Raw genomic sequence first — 16,934 nt, 5'->3', positions numbered from 1 at the left:
TAAATCCAAAAAGGAATTCAGGTGAAACTTCTTTATTCAGAAAGTAGCGAGAATGTGGAACCTGCTACCACAGGGAGTGGTTGAGACAATTAGCATAGATGCATTAAAGGGAAATCTAGAGAAGTACATATGAGGGAGAAAGGAATAGCAGGATATGGTGATAGGGTGAGATGAAGTAGGGTGGGAGGCTCGATCACAGACCAGTTGGACCGAACAGACTGTTTCTGTGCTGTAAGCTCGATGTCATTCTTAACAAAATATTAGCTTTAATAATGAGAAGATGGGCAACTCCTGGTCCTCTTCCAAAAATAAAGAGTGAAATCCTGTACCGTTTAGTGCTGCACAGAAACATAAAAAGCTCCTGCTCCAGCATTACATAACCCAGCTTCCCAGAAAATATCCTGAGCTAGATTTTGCAACCATCCATAGCCAACTTAACCCATTAATATACGGTGCCAGTGAGTGGCTCTCTCCAGTATTATTGCTAGGGTTGTGCATTTTACCCACAGAGAACGCTGGGGGGGTCAGTGTGGGGAGAAAGAGACCTGATGATTTGCACATAAATGTTAGCAGACTTTTGTGTAAATCATTGGGCTGCTCAATCATGGAGTTTCAGGGAAAATGTGATCTGTGAAAAACATATAGCTTCCGACCCCATATCCGCAGCATAACTAAGACCACCTATTTCCACCTCTGTAACATTGCCCGTCTCCACCCTTGCCTCAGCTCATCCGCTGCTGAAACCCTCATTCATGCCTTTGTTACCTCTAGACTTGACTATTACAACGCACTCCAGGCTGGCCTCCCACGTTCTACCCTATGTAAACTTGAGGTCATCCAAAACTCAGCTGCCCGTGTCTTAACTCGCACCAAGTCCCATTCACCCATCTCCCCTGTGCTCGCTGACCTACATTGGCTCCCGGTTAAGCAACGCCTCGATTTCAAAATTCTCATCCTTGTCTTCAACTCCCTCCATGGCCTCGCCCCTCCCCATCTCTGTAATCTCCTCCAGCACCCCCCCATCTCTGTAATCTCCTCCAGCCCCCCCTCCCATCTCTGTAATCTCCTCCAGTCCCCCCCATCTCTGTAATCTCCTCCAGCCCCCCCATCTCTGTAATCTCCTCCAGCACCCCCTCCCATCTCTGTAATCTCCTCCAGCCCCCATCTCTGTAATCTCCTCCAGCGCCCCCCATCTCTGTAATCTCCTCCAGCCTCCCCCCCATCTCTGTAATCTCCTCCAGCCCCCCCTCCCATCTCTGTAATCTCCTCCAGCCCCCCCATCTCTGTAATCTCCTCCAGCCCCCCCTCCCATCTCTGTAATCTCCTCCAGCCCCCCATCTCTGTAATCTCCTCCAGCCCCCCCCATCTCTGTAATCTCCTCCAGCCCCCCCATCTCTGTAATCTCCTCCAGCCCCCCCATCTCTGTAATCTCCTCCAGCCCCCTCCCATCTCTGTAATCTCCTCCAGCCCCCCCTCCCATCTCTGTAATCTCCTCCAGCCCCCCCATCTCTGTAATCTCCTCCAGCCCCCATCTCTGTAATCTCCTCCAGCCCCCCCCATCTCTGTAATCTCCTCCAGCCTCCCCCCATCTCTGTAATCTCCTCCAGCCCCCCCTCCCATCTCTGTAATCTCCTCCAGCCCCCCCATCTCTGTAATCTCCTCCAGCCACCCCCCCATCTCTGTAATCTCCTCCAGCCCCCCCTCCCATCTCTGTAATCTCCTCCAGCCCCCCCTCCCATCTCTGTAATCTCCTCCAGCCCCCCATCTCTGTAATCTCCTCCAGCCCCCCCATCTCTGTAATCTCCTCCAGCCCCCCCTATCTCTGTAATCTCCTCCAGCCCCCCCATCTCTGTAATCTCCTCCAGCCCCCTCCCATCTCTGTAATCTCCTCCAGCCCCCCCTCCCCATCTCTGTAATCTCCTCCAGCCCCCCATCTCTGTAATCTCCTCCAGCCCCCCCATCTCTGTAATCTCCTCCAGCCTCCCCCCCATCTCTGTAATCTCCTCCAGCCACCCCCCCATCTCTGTAATCTCCTCCAGCCCCCCCTCCCATCTCTGTAATCTCCTCCAGCCTCCCCCCATCTCTGTAATCTCCTCCAGCCCCCTCCCATCTCTGTAATCTCCTCCAGCCCCCCCATCTCTGTAATCTCCTCCAGCCTCCCCCCCATCTCTGTAATCTCCTCCAGCCACCCCCCCATCTCTGTAATCTCCTCCAGCCCCCCCTCCCATCTCTGTAATCTCCTCCAGCACCCCCATCTCTGTAATCTCCTCCAGCCACCCCCCCCATCTCTGTAATCTCCTCCAGCACCCCCCATCTCTGTAATCTCCTCCAGCCCCCCCCTCCCCCTCCAAGATATCTGCGCTCCTCTAATTCTGCCCTCTTGAACATCCCCGATTATAAATCGCTCAACCATTGGTGGCCGTGCCTTCTGCTGCCTAGGCCCTAAGCTCTGGAATTCCCTGCCTAAACCTCTCCACCTCTCTATCCTCCTTTAAGACACTCCTTAAAACCTACCTCTTTGACCAAGCTTTTGGTCATCTGCCCTAATTTCTCCTTCTGTGGCTTGGTGTCAAATTCTTTTGGTCTTATAATACACCTGTGAAGCGCCTTAGGACGTCTTGTTACGTTAAAGGCACTATATAAATACTGTACAAGTTGTTGTTGTTATTACACACTAAGACAGCCCTTACTGGATTCAATAATTCAAACACATTCATGGATCTCAGAGTAATAAAATGGAGTACTGGGGCAGCACGGTGGCATAGTGGTTAGCACTGTTGCCTCACAGCGCCAGGGACCCGGGTTCGAATCCGGCCTCGGGTGACTGTCTGTGTGGAGTTTGCACATTCTCCCCGTGTTTGCGTGGGTTTCCTCCGGGTGCTCCGGTTTCCTCCCACAGTCCAAAGATGTGTGGGTTAGGTTGATTGGCTATGATAAATTGACCCTTAGTGTTAGGGGGATTAAATACGTGGGGTTACGGGGATAGGGTGGGATATGTGTTGGTGTAGGGGTTACGGGGATCGGGTGGGATATGTGTCGGTGCAGGCTCGATGGGCCGAAATGGCCTCTATCTGCACTGTGAGGTTTCTGTGATTTCTGTGACAAGCATGTTTTATTGCTGTGCACACTCCTATATCCATTGCATTGACAATCAGTTTACAACAAGTAGAAGTGATTTTTCTGAAAAAATAAGCCTATTTTAATGAATTAGTTGTCAGAGGACTCCACTGTTATGATGGATTGTGAATCTGTAAGCTAAATGGAATTAGGTGAAGAAAGACCATTGGAAAGACAGAAGCTGGTACACAATAGAAGATGGCTGGACCACATGTTCCCAAGGAAATAACCCTTTAATTCACCTCTTAACGCTATAAGGCCCAGAGTGTCACTTCTGATGCAACACCAACCATAGAACAAAATTGCACAGAGAAGAATATTCTCAACAAGCGATCATGCAGACTGGAGAGTGATGACATGGATATCATGCACCCAAGAATGACTGATGAAGGGCATGCAACCGAAACGTCCTAACTTGTCAGATGCTTACTGATAAAAATGATCTTTTGGCGACAGCACCAACTGTTTTTTTTTGAAGTGTTTTCACCTCCACTGCCATCTCAGAAATTCATCCCCTTGTATTGGACACTTTGGGGGAAAAATTCAGTTGGTTGCGCCTCCTGTTAGTACCTTAAGAGGGAGCTAACGGGATGCAAACCAACTAGCGCCCGAGCGCAGCACTGCCCATGCCTCCCGCAAAATTCAGCGGGAGGTTAGTGGTGGCGCTAACCGGTAGCGCCCTGCAGCACTGCGCCGCTGGCGATGACGTCATTGGCGTGCGCAGCGCCCCGCTCACGCCCCGGCCACAATCTTCGGGAGCGCCCCCCTGACTTACCGCCGGACGCTATGTCCGACGGGGTCAGGGGGGCGTACCTGCGGCTGGGGAGGTGCAATTTAAAGGCGAGGTACGGGGCGGCCATTTTTGTTGCTGGCCGCTTGCCAGCACCTGCCTGCTCTCCCGTCCCAGACCTCCTAAAACACTCCCCCCCCCACCCCCCGCGGAGTGCTGGCTGCGCTCCAAGAGCCCGGCACTTCTCTTAAGTGCCGGGCTCTTTTGCCTGCACTCCCAATCCCCGGGGGGCCCAGTTGGGCTCCAGGTCGCGCTGCACAAGGCCCCTCCCCTTTAAGAAGGGGAGGAAGGCCTGCAATACCGCGGCGCGACGTGCCGCAGCGTGTGGCGCTGTGGCACATAACGCCGCAATATTGACTCACAGTGCCCCAAGAGGGATGCAGGGCGCTTCCAGTAGCGCCCCGCTTCCTACTTGGGGCGCAACCACTCAAGTTCCAGCGCGGGGGTGCTAATTTTTCTGGGGCGCTAAATGTAGCGCCCCGGCGAAGTTAGCGCTACTCAATTTTTAGCCCTTTGTGTTAATAGCTTCCTCACATCAGTTCTGAATTTGTCTTTTACTAGTTTCAACCTGTGCTCCCTTCTCCTATTATCACAGTTTAGCTTGAAGTAATTTTCTGGATTTACCTGGTGAATACTGTTTGTTGCCTTATACATTCTATAAGGTCGCCCTTCAGTTTTCTCCTCTCGACTCAAAAGCCCACATTTCTCCAATTTGTTCTCCTTATTTAGTCCTCTGATGCTTGGGATCAAACTCGTAGCTCTTCTCTGAACTGCCTCCAGGGCCTGAATATTTCAGTGACCAGAAATGAACACAATACCGATGGTGAGGACTGACCAGAGCCCTATATACAGTTAGAGTATCAATTTGTATTCAATAATTTTGACTGCATTGTTCAACATTGGATTTGCTTTGTAGATTACTTTGTCCAATCACTGCAGAACGGCAAACACTGGGTCTACAAGAACTGCTTGATCTCTTTCAACTTCAGCCTTAGCCATTTTGACATCATACATGGTGTACTTGTGTTGCCTATTTTTTTCCTCCTATGTGTAGTACTTACACTTGCCCAGAATAAATGTAATCTGCTCTATCCACAGAGACCAAAAAGCTATTTTAGTACACGCCACGCAAACGGTCTGAACGGAGGGCAAGAAAGCTAGCTGCCCACACAAAGAGCGGACCGTTCACAACTACTGGCAAGTTGGGAGAAGAACTTTTGTCCGAACAGCATGTTATTAGAACCTGGAATGCTTTAACATAAGTGGCTGTTGAGGCAGAGACTATAACATAATTTAAAAGGGAATCGGATAAGTATTGGAATAGGAAGAAAATCAAAGGATATGGGAGAGGACAGGGAAATAGGATTAGAGTAGCTAGCACCTGATGAAGAGCTAGCACCAGTTTAGGTGCGATGGGTTAAATAGCCTTCTTCTGTGCAGTAATATGTATTTATGTATGATTGCACATATGATCAGTCAGATTAGCAGGTCAGAGCCAGGACCCAGAGGGGACTTTGGCTATAAATGACTGTTTATCTGCCATACAAAGTTGACTTCTTACTTTGCGGCGAGCTGTTAGCAACAAAGAGCAGAGTGTCTATTGACACCACTGTGTCAGCTAGCGGGTGGCACTGTGCCAGCTAGCGGGTGGCACTGTGCCAGCTAGCGGGTGGCACTGTGCCAGCTAGCGGGTGGCACTGTGCCAGCTAGCGGGTGGCACTGTGCCAGCTAGCGGGTGGCACTGTGCCAGCTAGCGGGTGGCACTGTGTCAGCTAGCGGGTGGCACTGTGTCAGCTAGCGGGTGGCACTGTGTCAGCTAGCGGGTGGCACTGTGCCAGCTAGCGGGTGGCACTGTGCCAGCTAGCGGGTGGCACTGTGCCAGCTAGCGGGTGGCACTGTGTCAGCTAGCGGGTGGCACTGTGCCAGCTAGCGGGTGGCACTGTGTCAGCTAGCGGGTGGCACTGTGCCAGCTAGCGGGTGGCACTGTGTCAGCTAGCGGGTGGCACTGTGTCAGCTAGCGGGTGGCACTGTGCCAGCTAGCGGGTGGCACTGTGTCAGCTAGCGGGTGGCACTGTGTCAGCTAGCGGGTGGCACTGTGCCAGCTAGCGGGTGGCACTGTGCCAGCTAGCGGGTGGCACTGTGTCAGCTAGCGGGTGGCACTGTGCCAGCTAGCGGGTGGCACTGTGCCAGCTAGCGGGTGGCACTGTGCCAGCTAGCGGGTGGCACTGTGTCAGCTAGCGAGTTGGAGGTGGGGGACCAGGACACTTCAATAAAAACAACAACATGCATTTATAAAGCGCCTTTAACATAGTAAAACGTCCCAAGGTGCTTCACATGTACGTTATCAAACAAAATTTGACATCAAGCCACAGAAGGAGATATTAGGACAGGTGACCAAAAGCTTGGTCACAGAGGTAGGTTTTAAGGAGCGTCTTAAAGGAGGAAAGAGAGGTGGAGATGCAGAAAGGTTTTGGGAGGGAATTCTAGATCTTAGAGATTCCTGTAATTATCGTCGCTGGACCAATCTTGTCAGAAGGTAGATCTGGATTGAGGGCCTCCATAATCGTCGACCAAATTAAAAAAAATAATTCATATTTCTGGTAAGAACCCAACTCTTTCCAATGAAACAGGGAACACTGAATTAAAAAATTATAATACAAATTAAGCCTTCTGAACAGTTTGGTTATAATAATAAAAATAGAAGGGTAGAAATGGGATGTATTGCGCCCATTTTTGGGGCGTACAACAACGATGACAAGTTAAGCAGTGGAGCAGCCTGCACCCAATCTGCCCATGCTTTCGGGCCACTGCTAAATTTGTTGGGGGCTTTTTTCAGGCATTCCTGGCAATCGCCTTAAACAGGAATTAGGCCTCTTACATATGTGTAAACGCGGGGCCCAACACCTGCTTTAGGTCTCCTTGCCCAAAATTGTTGGCCATGAGTGGAGCAGGAGCCGGGCCTACCCTGCTCGGGATTCAGCAGCCAACAAAAGCTACCTTACTTTTTTTAAGTTCAGAAATGAGGTGCCAGGAGTGCGCTCCTGACTCCAGAGTCTATGTGATCAGCTTTGGCCCCTAGTTACAGCTCCAATCCCCGCATCCCCCCCCCAGGATTTACCTCCGGGTTGCTGCCGACTGGGCACGTGGTCCTATATTCTCCTCAGTAAACTGCGCAAGCTGACTGTGGAGACGCCAGCAGCTCATACAAAAATGTTTTATTGAGGCCCGAGGACCACTATCGCGCTGTGCTCAGGCCTTCTGGTTGGGGCCTGCGCATGTCGGCACACCGCTGGCTATGGACCTGAAAGTGAGCCATAACCAATTTCCTCCCTATAGACTTTCCTTACCCATTTTACATGTGCTAAACTTTATTGAATCTTGTTAATCTATATTTTAGCTAAAACTTTTAGTCATTATTTCATTTATTAATTTTGCTTAAAATTTGTGTTTTTGCCAAAAGGTTTGAACTTAAAGTTTTGCAACCACATTTGTAATGCCAGCCTTTTTAAATGCTTTCCCACGTACTTCATTTAGCTACTGTAAGATTACATTTCTGTTCAGCTGCCTTTTTGGAACTGCCAGCGCATGCATTTTTCAGCTATTTTAGAATGGGAAATTAACAGAGAGGCCTACATCGAGAACAAAACTGTCAAAATATCAACAAAAAACAAAATACACCGGCGAAAAATCACAGGAGCCAAACAACAGGAGTAGCTGGATTATGTCATTTGATTGGATCAGAGTGTAGGCTTCGTCTGCCCTCTCAGGCGGATGTAAAAGATCCCATGACACTACTCAAAGAAGAGCAGGGGAGTTCTCCCCGGTGTCCTGGCCAATATTTATCCCTCAACCAACACCACTAAAAGAGATGATCTGCTCATTTTGCTGTTGTGGGATCTTGCTGTGGGCAAATTGGCTGCCACGTTTCCATACATTACAACAGTGACTACACTTCAAAAATACTTAATTGACTGTAAAGCACTTTGGTACATCCTGAGGCCGTGAAAGGGGATATATAATTGCAAGTCTTTATTTCTTCTTTAGGGCCAATTTCTGCTTTTCGTCCTAACTATGGATGTTTATTGCTGGAGGATGGGCACCTTGACTTGTTGTGACATGAAGAATCAGCAGAATACAAACATGCTGCAAATGGTCCACCATTTTAAAAAGGGACTGGGCCAAGAAAAATAATGAGAGCATTGCCATTAAGAGATCAGTTTCTAAAAAAGGCTGCCTTGTTTATGAATCTACTCCTCTCCCCTCCAATACAAAGCTTCAATTGTCAGCCAATGCTGCGGCGGACCCGGTTACCCGTTAAGGAATGATCAGGATCGAGGGAGGAAGAAGCTGATGGAGTTTTCTATGTGCCAATTTATAGGTACTGATGAGATGATTTAAGGGGCTGGAGCCCTGCACTAATGTAGATGTGGACCAATGAGGCTCTTTGTATGAAAGAAAGGACTTGCATTTCAATAGCGCCTTTCATGACCTCAGGATGTCCCAAAGCGCTTTACAGCCAATGAAGTACTTTTGAAGCGTAGTCATTGTTGTACTGTAGGAAGACTTGTAATGACTGTCTTGTAATTACTGCATTCAAACACGTATGTTCAGGATGAGAAGAAAAACTGTTTCCATTTTTTTTTAAACGCAAAATTCATTATTTCCCTAAAGGTTAAACATCACGATTACTTTGAGACACCTTTACTCGGATTGTACTGAATTTGAAGATGTTTCAGACAGGATAGGAGAGAGTGTGGACAGGGTAATTTTTGATCCAAACTGAAATCTAGTGTTAGAATGAAATAGGACTGATATACAAGAGATTATGTTTACAATTAATTAAAACTGTCAAGTGTCTTGCAGTAACGGGGCACTTATCCTCATCTTTGTGGCAGTATAATCCAATATATTTTCTTTAGGTTCAATACTAAATTGAAATGGAATTGTTGGCTCAAAAATCAGATCTGGAATTAACTAAATTTAATTTATTCCCTCCTGAGTATTGTGGTTTACTCAAGGGTAAGAGATAATAGAATAGGCCAAAGTTGAAGTTCATTGCCACTGACAACTGCTAACGTGCGTTAGCAGAAAGTTACAGATCAGCACGGCCATTAACTAAGAACTTTTTTTATTGTATACCTACAGTACTGTGGGTGTAATAAAGATCATCTATTATCAACCACACATCCTATCCCTCACCAACACTGTCGACTTCCAACTTCCCATTGCCAACCTCCACCCTAACTACACCATCATCACTCGGGGTTAGAATTACATAGAATTTACAGCACAGAAACAGGCCATCCTATTCCGCTATAATTCCCATACTTGCTGACCTCCATTCCCTCCCTATGCTCCAACAGACTGAATTCAAAATCCTCAACTTTGTTTACAAGTCCATCGCGTCGGGTCTCACTCCATCTCTGCAGCACCCTGCAGTCCAATGTGCCAGCATACACCCTCCGATATTCCTACTCTGGCTTTATTCTTCATCTCCACCCCGCCATTCTACCATTGGTAGCACAGCCTTGAGCTATTTTGATCAAAGACTGAAACTATCACTCTAATCCTTACCACCTTGCTACTTTGTTCCACGTCTTCAAGAGCCTGTTGAAAACCTGTCTTTATGACCATGCAACGTCACCTCCCCGAATCATTCTCGCACTTTGCCTCTGGGGAGAGCCTTGGGACATTCACTCCATTAAAGGTGTTATCTAAGTTCAAGTTTGTTGTTATTCATTAGCATCTAATGATTTCTAAGCTTGAAAATAAGCCTTTCGCATTGCTAAAGCCATTAAATAAAATTTGCTCTTCTTAAAATAAGATGTAGCGTATTAATTGTCATCAGATTGTATATATATTTACCAGCTCCCTGGGGTGGCCTGAAGCCAGGGAGCACTCCATTGTGCAGTGGTTATTTTCTGTTGCTCCTTGTTATCAAGCTAACTACTGATGCGTTCAAGGTAGTTTTGGGCAGCAGAAAGCCAAGTCAAAGAGCGTGTGAGATCACTTACTTATTCGAAGGTAGCTACCAGCAGGATGGAGACAACGGAGGCAAAGGCTGGCATTAGACCAGCCTGCTCCAATATCACTGTTCCTAATAATTAACCACCTTGGGTTTAGCTTTAACAGCACAGACAATCTCTACAACATAAACATTTGAAAAGAAATCCATTGCATTTATTAACAGATTGCAGAACAGTGAGAAATGGGTGGACTCGGTTTGATTAATATACAGAAATGGATTGGATACAATTCTCCTCCACTGTGATCTCTTACAATAACTGAACAGGAACTCGCCACATGGTTTAACAATTAACATGTTTAGTTTACTGAAGTTAATAAATTGGATATTGGGCTTCATCTGTAATACATTAAAAGTCTTCTGCATGGTGGACACTTCTTTGAAACAACACACTTGCATCTTGTCACACTTGAGATGCCAAGCCCCAGACGTTAAACGTTACCATATCCTGAGCTCCTGTGAGCAATGTCGCAGTTGCATATAGTGCACCTTGAGCCAAGTGCCCAAAGATTTCAAAGGATATGAACTATGGCTATACTTCTTCTTACAACAATCTTTAAGGAGCAGAGAATCATACAGCACAGGAGGAGGCCATTCGGCCCATCGTGTCTGTGCCGGGGTTTTCAAAGATCGAGCCAATTAGTCCCACTTCCCGGCTCTTTTCCCAGAACCCTGCAATTTTTCCCCCTTCAAGTATTTATCCAATTCCCTTTTGAAAGTTATGATTGAATTTGCTTCCACCGCCCTTTCAGGCAGCACATTCCAGATCATAACAACTTGCTTGGTAAAAAAAATTCTCTTCATCTCTCCTCTGTTTTTTTTTTGCCAGTCACCTTAAATCTGTGTCCTCTCGTTACCAACCCTCCTGCCAATGGAAACAGTTTCTCCCTATGTACTCAAAACCCTTCATAATTTTGAACATCTCTATTAAATCACCTCTTAACCTCCGCTGCTCTAAGGAGAACAACCCCAGCTTCTTTGCTCTTTCCACATAACTGAAGTCCCTCCTCCCCGGTACCATTCTAGTCAATCTCCTCTGCACCCTCTCCAAGGCCATGACATCCTTCCTAAAGTGCGGTGCCCAGAATTAGACACAATACTCCAGCTAAGGCCTAACCAGTGACTTATAAAGGTTTAGCACAACTTCCTTGCTCTATGCCTCTACAGTATTTATAAAGCCCAGGATCCCGTATGCTTTTTTAACAGCCTTATCAATTTGTCCTGCCACCTTCAAAGATTTGTGTACGTGAACCCTCAGGTCTCTCTGTTCCTGCACCCCTTTTAACATTGTACCATTTACTACTCATCCTTCCAAAATGCAATGCTCTTCAGCGGATTCATTTCCATTTTTTTTAAGACAGATTTCTAAACGTGTGTTAGCTAACTGAAATATCTTACTTTTATAACAGGTTTTAGTTTCCATGGTGATGATTTTTTTTCAATGCTTCCTCTCCAACAGCTGCATGCTTTAAATCTGCAAAAACTCACAATTATTGTGTGCTGATATTTCAAAAAAGTATTCATTATAATAATGGGTTTCAAGAAATAAGACCACTTTACAGATAAGATTTTAAATAACAAAACTTACAACTGCAGCTCAAATCCAGAAATTTACATAAGTAGAAATACACAGAAGTTACAACACAGAAACAGGCCATTCGGCCCAACCAGTACGTGACGTGTCGGTGTTTCCCCTCCACACGAGCAAACAGTTCCAATGACATTTACCCGTCCTGTTCCCATATCTCTTCAATCCCTTTTCCTTCATCCACTTCCTATTTAGAAATAAAAATGACAGGATCCCATATCATTGCATTAACATTGTCAAGAACTCGATATTATTCAGTTAACTGACCTTTATAAAATTCTTCTTTAATGCTCGATCAGATTAAATAGTTCAATAGTTTCGATTGTATTTTAGCGTTATTTAAATCCAGCAGCACAACCTGATGTGTTCAACCTGTGAGCCCTGAGCCCGAGCAATGCAGCCTTCGACATGCAGGCAACTCAGGCCTATTTGTGAATATATTTCGAAATCTCTCTGTGTCCTGTTTGAATTTTGTAGGCCTGAAGCTTTCGAAAGGACTGATCATGTGTTGTTGTCTGATTGGTGTTATTTCATAAGGAATTCAGGAGAAACTTCTTTAGCCAGAGAGTGATGTTAATGTGGAACTTGCAGCCACATAAGAGTACTTGAGGCAAATAACATTGATGCATTTAAGGAGAAGCTGGATAAACATGAGGGAGAAAGGAACAGAAGAATATGTTGATAGGGTGAGATGAAGTAAGGTAGGTGGAGACCCGTGTGGCGCACAGACACTGGCAAAGACCAGTTGGGCAGATTGGTCTGTTTCTCTGCTGTAAATTCTATGTAATTAGTGAATAAATCCTAAATCAGAACACCAAGATCTGTTACGATCAGCAGTTTGAGATATATGGGAACTAATGTGATTGGGGATTTAAAATGTCCATGTGGTCTCCATATCAAACACTTGTACGGTCCACGCAGAGAGAACTTTGATACCCTGCAATAAAATACCAAAACTGGACTAAAACATTCACATTAGAACAATGGGTAACCAATTCCCTCCAGATTAAATAATACACCAGAGTACTTAGTTCAATCTAATAGATAGCAACATTTTCAAACGGCATTTCATTCCAACATTATTTTTTTTGAAGAAGATGGTGGTTCTAAATGTCTTCAGCAGACCATGGAAAGGGGGACTTAACATGGTATACACACTACACAGTGGCCTTTTCCTGTTTTCTCAGGAAGGTTATTCTGAAGGGAAAACAATCACACATTCATTAATGTGCACCTTTTAAAGAAACCCTTATTCAGTGGCTCACAAATTAAAGCCGGTTAACCGCACAGGATTCAAAATTATATATACCTGTAACTTGAAATAGCTACAAATATATCATGAACAGGAGTCATATTTAACTTAGATGCAAGTGTCTCTACTTCAGCTAACAAAGTTGAACTGCAGTCATATTTTGAACCAGAGCATATGTCAACATTAAATAAAGAAAGTAAAATCCTGGTTTGCTGCTTTTTTCAATTTGATGCAATGACCTAATCTAAATAACTTCTTATGCAACCAACCTTGTAAATATCATCTTCCTTGAACAGAGGCCCGACCAGTCCCCATCCACCACCACCCTCCTCCGCCTGGCTGAACTTGTTCTCACATTGAACAACTTCTCCTTTAACTCCACTCATTTCCTCCAAATCAAAGGTGTTGCTATGGGTACCCGCATGGGTCCTAGCTATACCTGCCTTTTCGTGGGATATGTGGAACACTCTTTGTTCCAGTCCTACTCGGGTCTCCTCCCTCACCTCTTTTTCCGATACATTGATGACTGTATCGGTGCCGTTTCCTGCTCTCGCCCTGAACTAGACAATTTCATTCACTTTGCCTCCAATTTCCACCCTTCCCTCACCTTCACAAAGTCCATCTCCGACTCTTCCCTTCACTTCCTCGACTTCTCCGTCTCGATCTCTGGGGATAGGTTATTGACCAACATTCACTACAAGCCCGACTCCCACAGCTACCTGGACGACACTTCCTCCCACCCCGCCTCCTGTAAGGACTCTATTCCATTCTCCCAGTTTCTCCGTCTCCGCCGCATCTGCTCCGACGATGCCACCTTCCACACCAGTGCTTCCGCTATGTCTTCCTTTTTCCTCAACCGAGGATTCCCCTCTACCATGGTTGACACGGCCCTTGACCGTGTCCGTTCTATCTCCCGCACTTCTGCCCTCACCCCTGCCCCTCCCTCCCGGAACCACGATAGGGTTCCCCTTGTCCTCACCTTTCACCCCACCAGCCTCCACATTCAACGGATCATCCTCCGCCATTTCCGCCACCTCCAAACGCATCTTCCCCTCCCCTCCCCTTTCAGCATTCCATAGGGACCGCTCTCTCCGAGACACCCTAGTCCACTCCTCTATCACCCCCAGCACCCCTTCCCCTTCGCCCGGCACCTTCCCGTGCAAGCGCAGGAGATGCAACACCTGCCCTTATACCTCCCCGCTTCCCACTGTCCAGGGCCCCAAACACCCCTTCCAGGTGAAACAGCGATTTACTTGTACTTCTTCCAATCTAGTTTACTGTATTCGCTGCTCACGATGTGCTCTCCTCTACATTGGGGAGACCAAACGCAGATTGGGTGACCGCTTTGCGGAACACCTCTGTTCAGTCCGTAAGGATGACCCCGAGCTTCCGGTCGCCTGTCGTTTTAATTTACCGCCCCATTCCCACTCAGACCTCACTGTACTCGGGCTCTTGCATTGTTCCACGGAAGCTCAGCATAAGCTCGAGGAACAGCACCTCATCTTCCGATTAGGCACTTTACAGCCTTCCGGACTCAATATCGAGTTCAACAATTTCAGATCATAACCTCGGCCCCCATTACATTTTTACTTATTTTTTATCCACACCTTTGTTTTGGCCCTTCCCCCCCCCCCCCGCCTTTTTTCTCTCCCACATGGCAGCTGTCTCTCATTCTGCCAGCGCATTTCACACCTAATCTAGAGCCGTCTTTTGTCTCCACTAGTCCGACCACCATCTCGTCTCATTTTCAATACCTCTTAATGTCTCTTCACTTCTCTTTTGTTCTCTCCCAGCCCGGCCTTCAGTCTTGACAAAGGGTTTGACCCGAAACGTTGACTCTAATTTCTCTCCACGGATGTTGCCTGGCCTGCTGAGTTTTTCCAGCATTTTCTGTTGTTATTTCGGATTTCTAGCATCTGCAGTATTTTGCTATCGTACTTGTAAATATCATACTGGACAAGACTCTTAAGATCTGAAATTTCTCACTCATTACACCCAAGCACTTCAAATACTCTATCAGACCTGAGGAGATAATATCTCAGTCGAAGTCTTGCGGCTAACCCACATCCATCACGCTTCAAAGCGTCTCACTTTGTCACGCACAAAGTTTGCATCACACCAGCACCTAACTGGCTTAAATATTACATTCATAAAACAGCAAGTAATCACAACTGGACAGATCGAGTGGTATGCACCAAGCAGATACAAAAACGAGGAATCAGCAATGAACTAACAGCTACCAATAAAACAACTAACGAGAAGACAAACCAATGAAATCATCCAAAATATTTTTGTAAATCCTTCAGTGATCATCTTGTTTTGTCAGTAACCTGAGGGTATAGTACTAAAACTGAAGTTTGTAAGATAACAAAACATAATTTACAAGAAAATCATACTCAGGTTTTTTTTTTGTATCTGAACTCTCTCCCATCATGTTTCCCTCTCAAGGCCTGCCTCTCAGCTATCAGCTCCCTGCAATGAAGGGACCCAACAGACAGGAAACTACAACTCCAAGAAAACTTTGTGTCACTATGCAACACTACAGATTACAATTCCCAAATCCACTGAAGGCTGGCCTCCTTATGAATCGAATCAAGACATCACATTTTGGGTTGCACAAAACGGCAGATTTTGTTTTTGATTCACAGCTAGACTGGGTCATTCACATAGCATGCCAGGGCTTGCTGTTTCTCACAGCAAATCAGCATTTATACAGCTCGCTTCACAGGCAGTCAACTACTTTTAAAGTGTAGTCAAATGCAGCAGCCAAGTCACACAAGTCAAGGTCCTACAAAGAGAAAATGAGGGGGGGAAAGAGAGGGAGAGGGGGGAGAGGGGAGAGGGAGGGAGGGGGGAGAGAGAGGGAGGGGGGAGAGAGAGAGAGGGAGGGGGAGAGAGAGAGGGAGGGGGGAGAGAGAGGGAGGGGGGAGAGGGAGGGGGAGAGAGAGGGAGGGGGGAGAGAGAGGGAGGGGGGAGAGAGAGAGGGAGGGGGGAGAGAGAGAGGGAGGGGGGCGAGAGAGAGGGAGGGGGAGAGAGAGAGGGAGGGGGGAGAGAGAGAGGGAGGGGGGTGATATACCTATCAATTCATCCAATGAAAAGCGACGAGTTAAGAAAGTAACTATAGGTTTTTATTGACTAAATAACAGAGCCCACCCTCGTGGGTGATCGGATCCAAGAAGGAGGAATACCAGCCAGTCGACCACCTTTATACCCGGGCAGGTAGGCGGAGCCATGGGCGGAGTCGGCAGTGGTCAGCCCAGGTATAGCAGCGTGACAAGAGGCGACCTCGTACAGTGATACAACAATGTGAACAGTGATAACTATAGGGAAACGATCTAACAGTGATAACTATAGTGTAACGATAGTGAACGGTAAAAGTGGTTTACCACATTCACCCCTTGTTTAGATTTGAGTCCGGCGGGGTGAAGTCTACTACCAGTTCTGGTATGTCAGTCTGTCCGGAGGCCTCGTAAGCCTGTCTGATCGTCGCAGCGGCGGTGTTGCGTTCTCCGGTGTTAATGCTGGCGTCTGCGAGGTAGGCGAAGGCTCTTGGGGTTCCGGCGTACCGTCTACCTGGGCTGGAATTGGGGGGGTGGTGGGGGGGGGGTAGCGGTGGTGTCTCCGGAGTGCCCGAGGGTGCGAGGTCTCGTAAGGAGACTGTGTCCTCCCGCCCGTCTGGGTATGCCACGTAGGCGTACTGGGGGTTGGCGTGCAGGAGGTTCACCCTCTCGACCAGGGGGTCCGTTTTATGGGCCCTCACGTGCTTTCGCAGCAAGACAGGCCCCGGAGAGGTCAGCCAGGTTGGTAGCGTGGTTCCCGTAGTCGACTTCCTGGGGAAAACAAACATTCGTTCATGGGGGGTGGCGTTAATGGCAGTGCAAAGTAGTGACCGGGTGGAATGCAGCGCCGCCGGGAGGACCTCCTGCCAGCGAGAGGTTGGGAGGCCCTTAGAATTTAAGGCTAAGAGGACGGCCTTTCATACCGTCGCGTTCTCTCTTTCCACCTGGCCGTTCCCTCGGGGGTTGTAGCTGGTGGTCCTGCTAGTGGCGATGCCTCTCGCTAGTAGGAACTGACGGAGTTCCTCGCTCATGAAGGAGGCGCCCCGGTCACTATGTATATAGTTTGGGAACCCGAACAAGGCAAAGAGGTCGTTCAGGCATTT

General features: G+C 47.3%; 1 protein-coding gene across 2 annotated transcripts in view; it reads right to left on the bottom strand.

Moving 5' to 3' along the window:
• Positions 1-13,611, bottom strand: part of dgkh (diacylglycerol kinase, eta) — a 532,784-nt gene extending 519,173 nt beyond the window's left edge. Inside the window, exon 1 of one of the 2 annotated variants that reach the window (XM_086006091.1) lies at positions 11,331-13,611. In XM_086006091.1, coding sequence (XP_085862217.1) covers positions 11,331-11,456 — 126 coding nt within the window. In that variant the 5' untranslated portion in view covers positions 11,457-13,611. The remainder of the gene's footprint in view (positions 1-11,330) is intronic. The other variant, XM_086006092.1, reaches the window with a different exon arrangement.
• Between the last annotated feature and the right edge of the window lie 3,323 nt (positions 13,612-16,934).

The sequence above is a fragment of the Somniosus microcephalus genome, chromosome 14 (genome assembly GCF_052327205.1).
Source record: "Somniosus microcephalus isolate GS21.2 chromosome 14, FLI_Smic_1.0, whole genome shotgun sequence".
NCBI classification, from domain to species: Eukaryota; Metazoa; Chordata; class Chondrichthyes; order Squaliformes; family Somniosidae; genus Somniosus; species Somniosus microcephalus.
The sequence above is the reverse complement of the archived record's forward strand: the minus strand, read 5'-3'. Positions and strand labels throughout refer to the sequence as shown.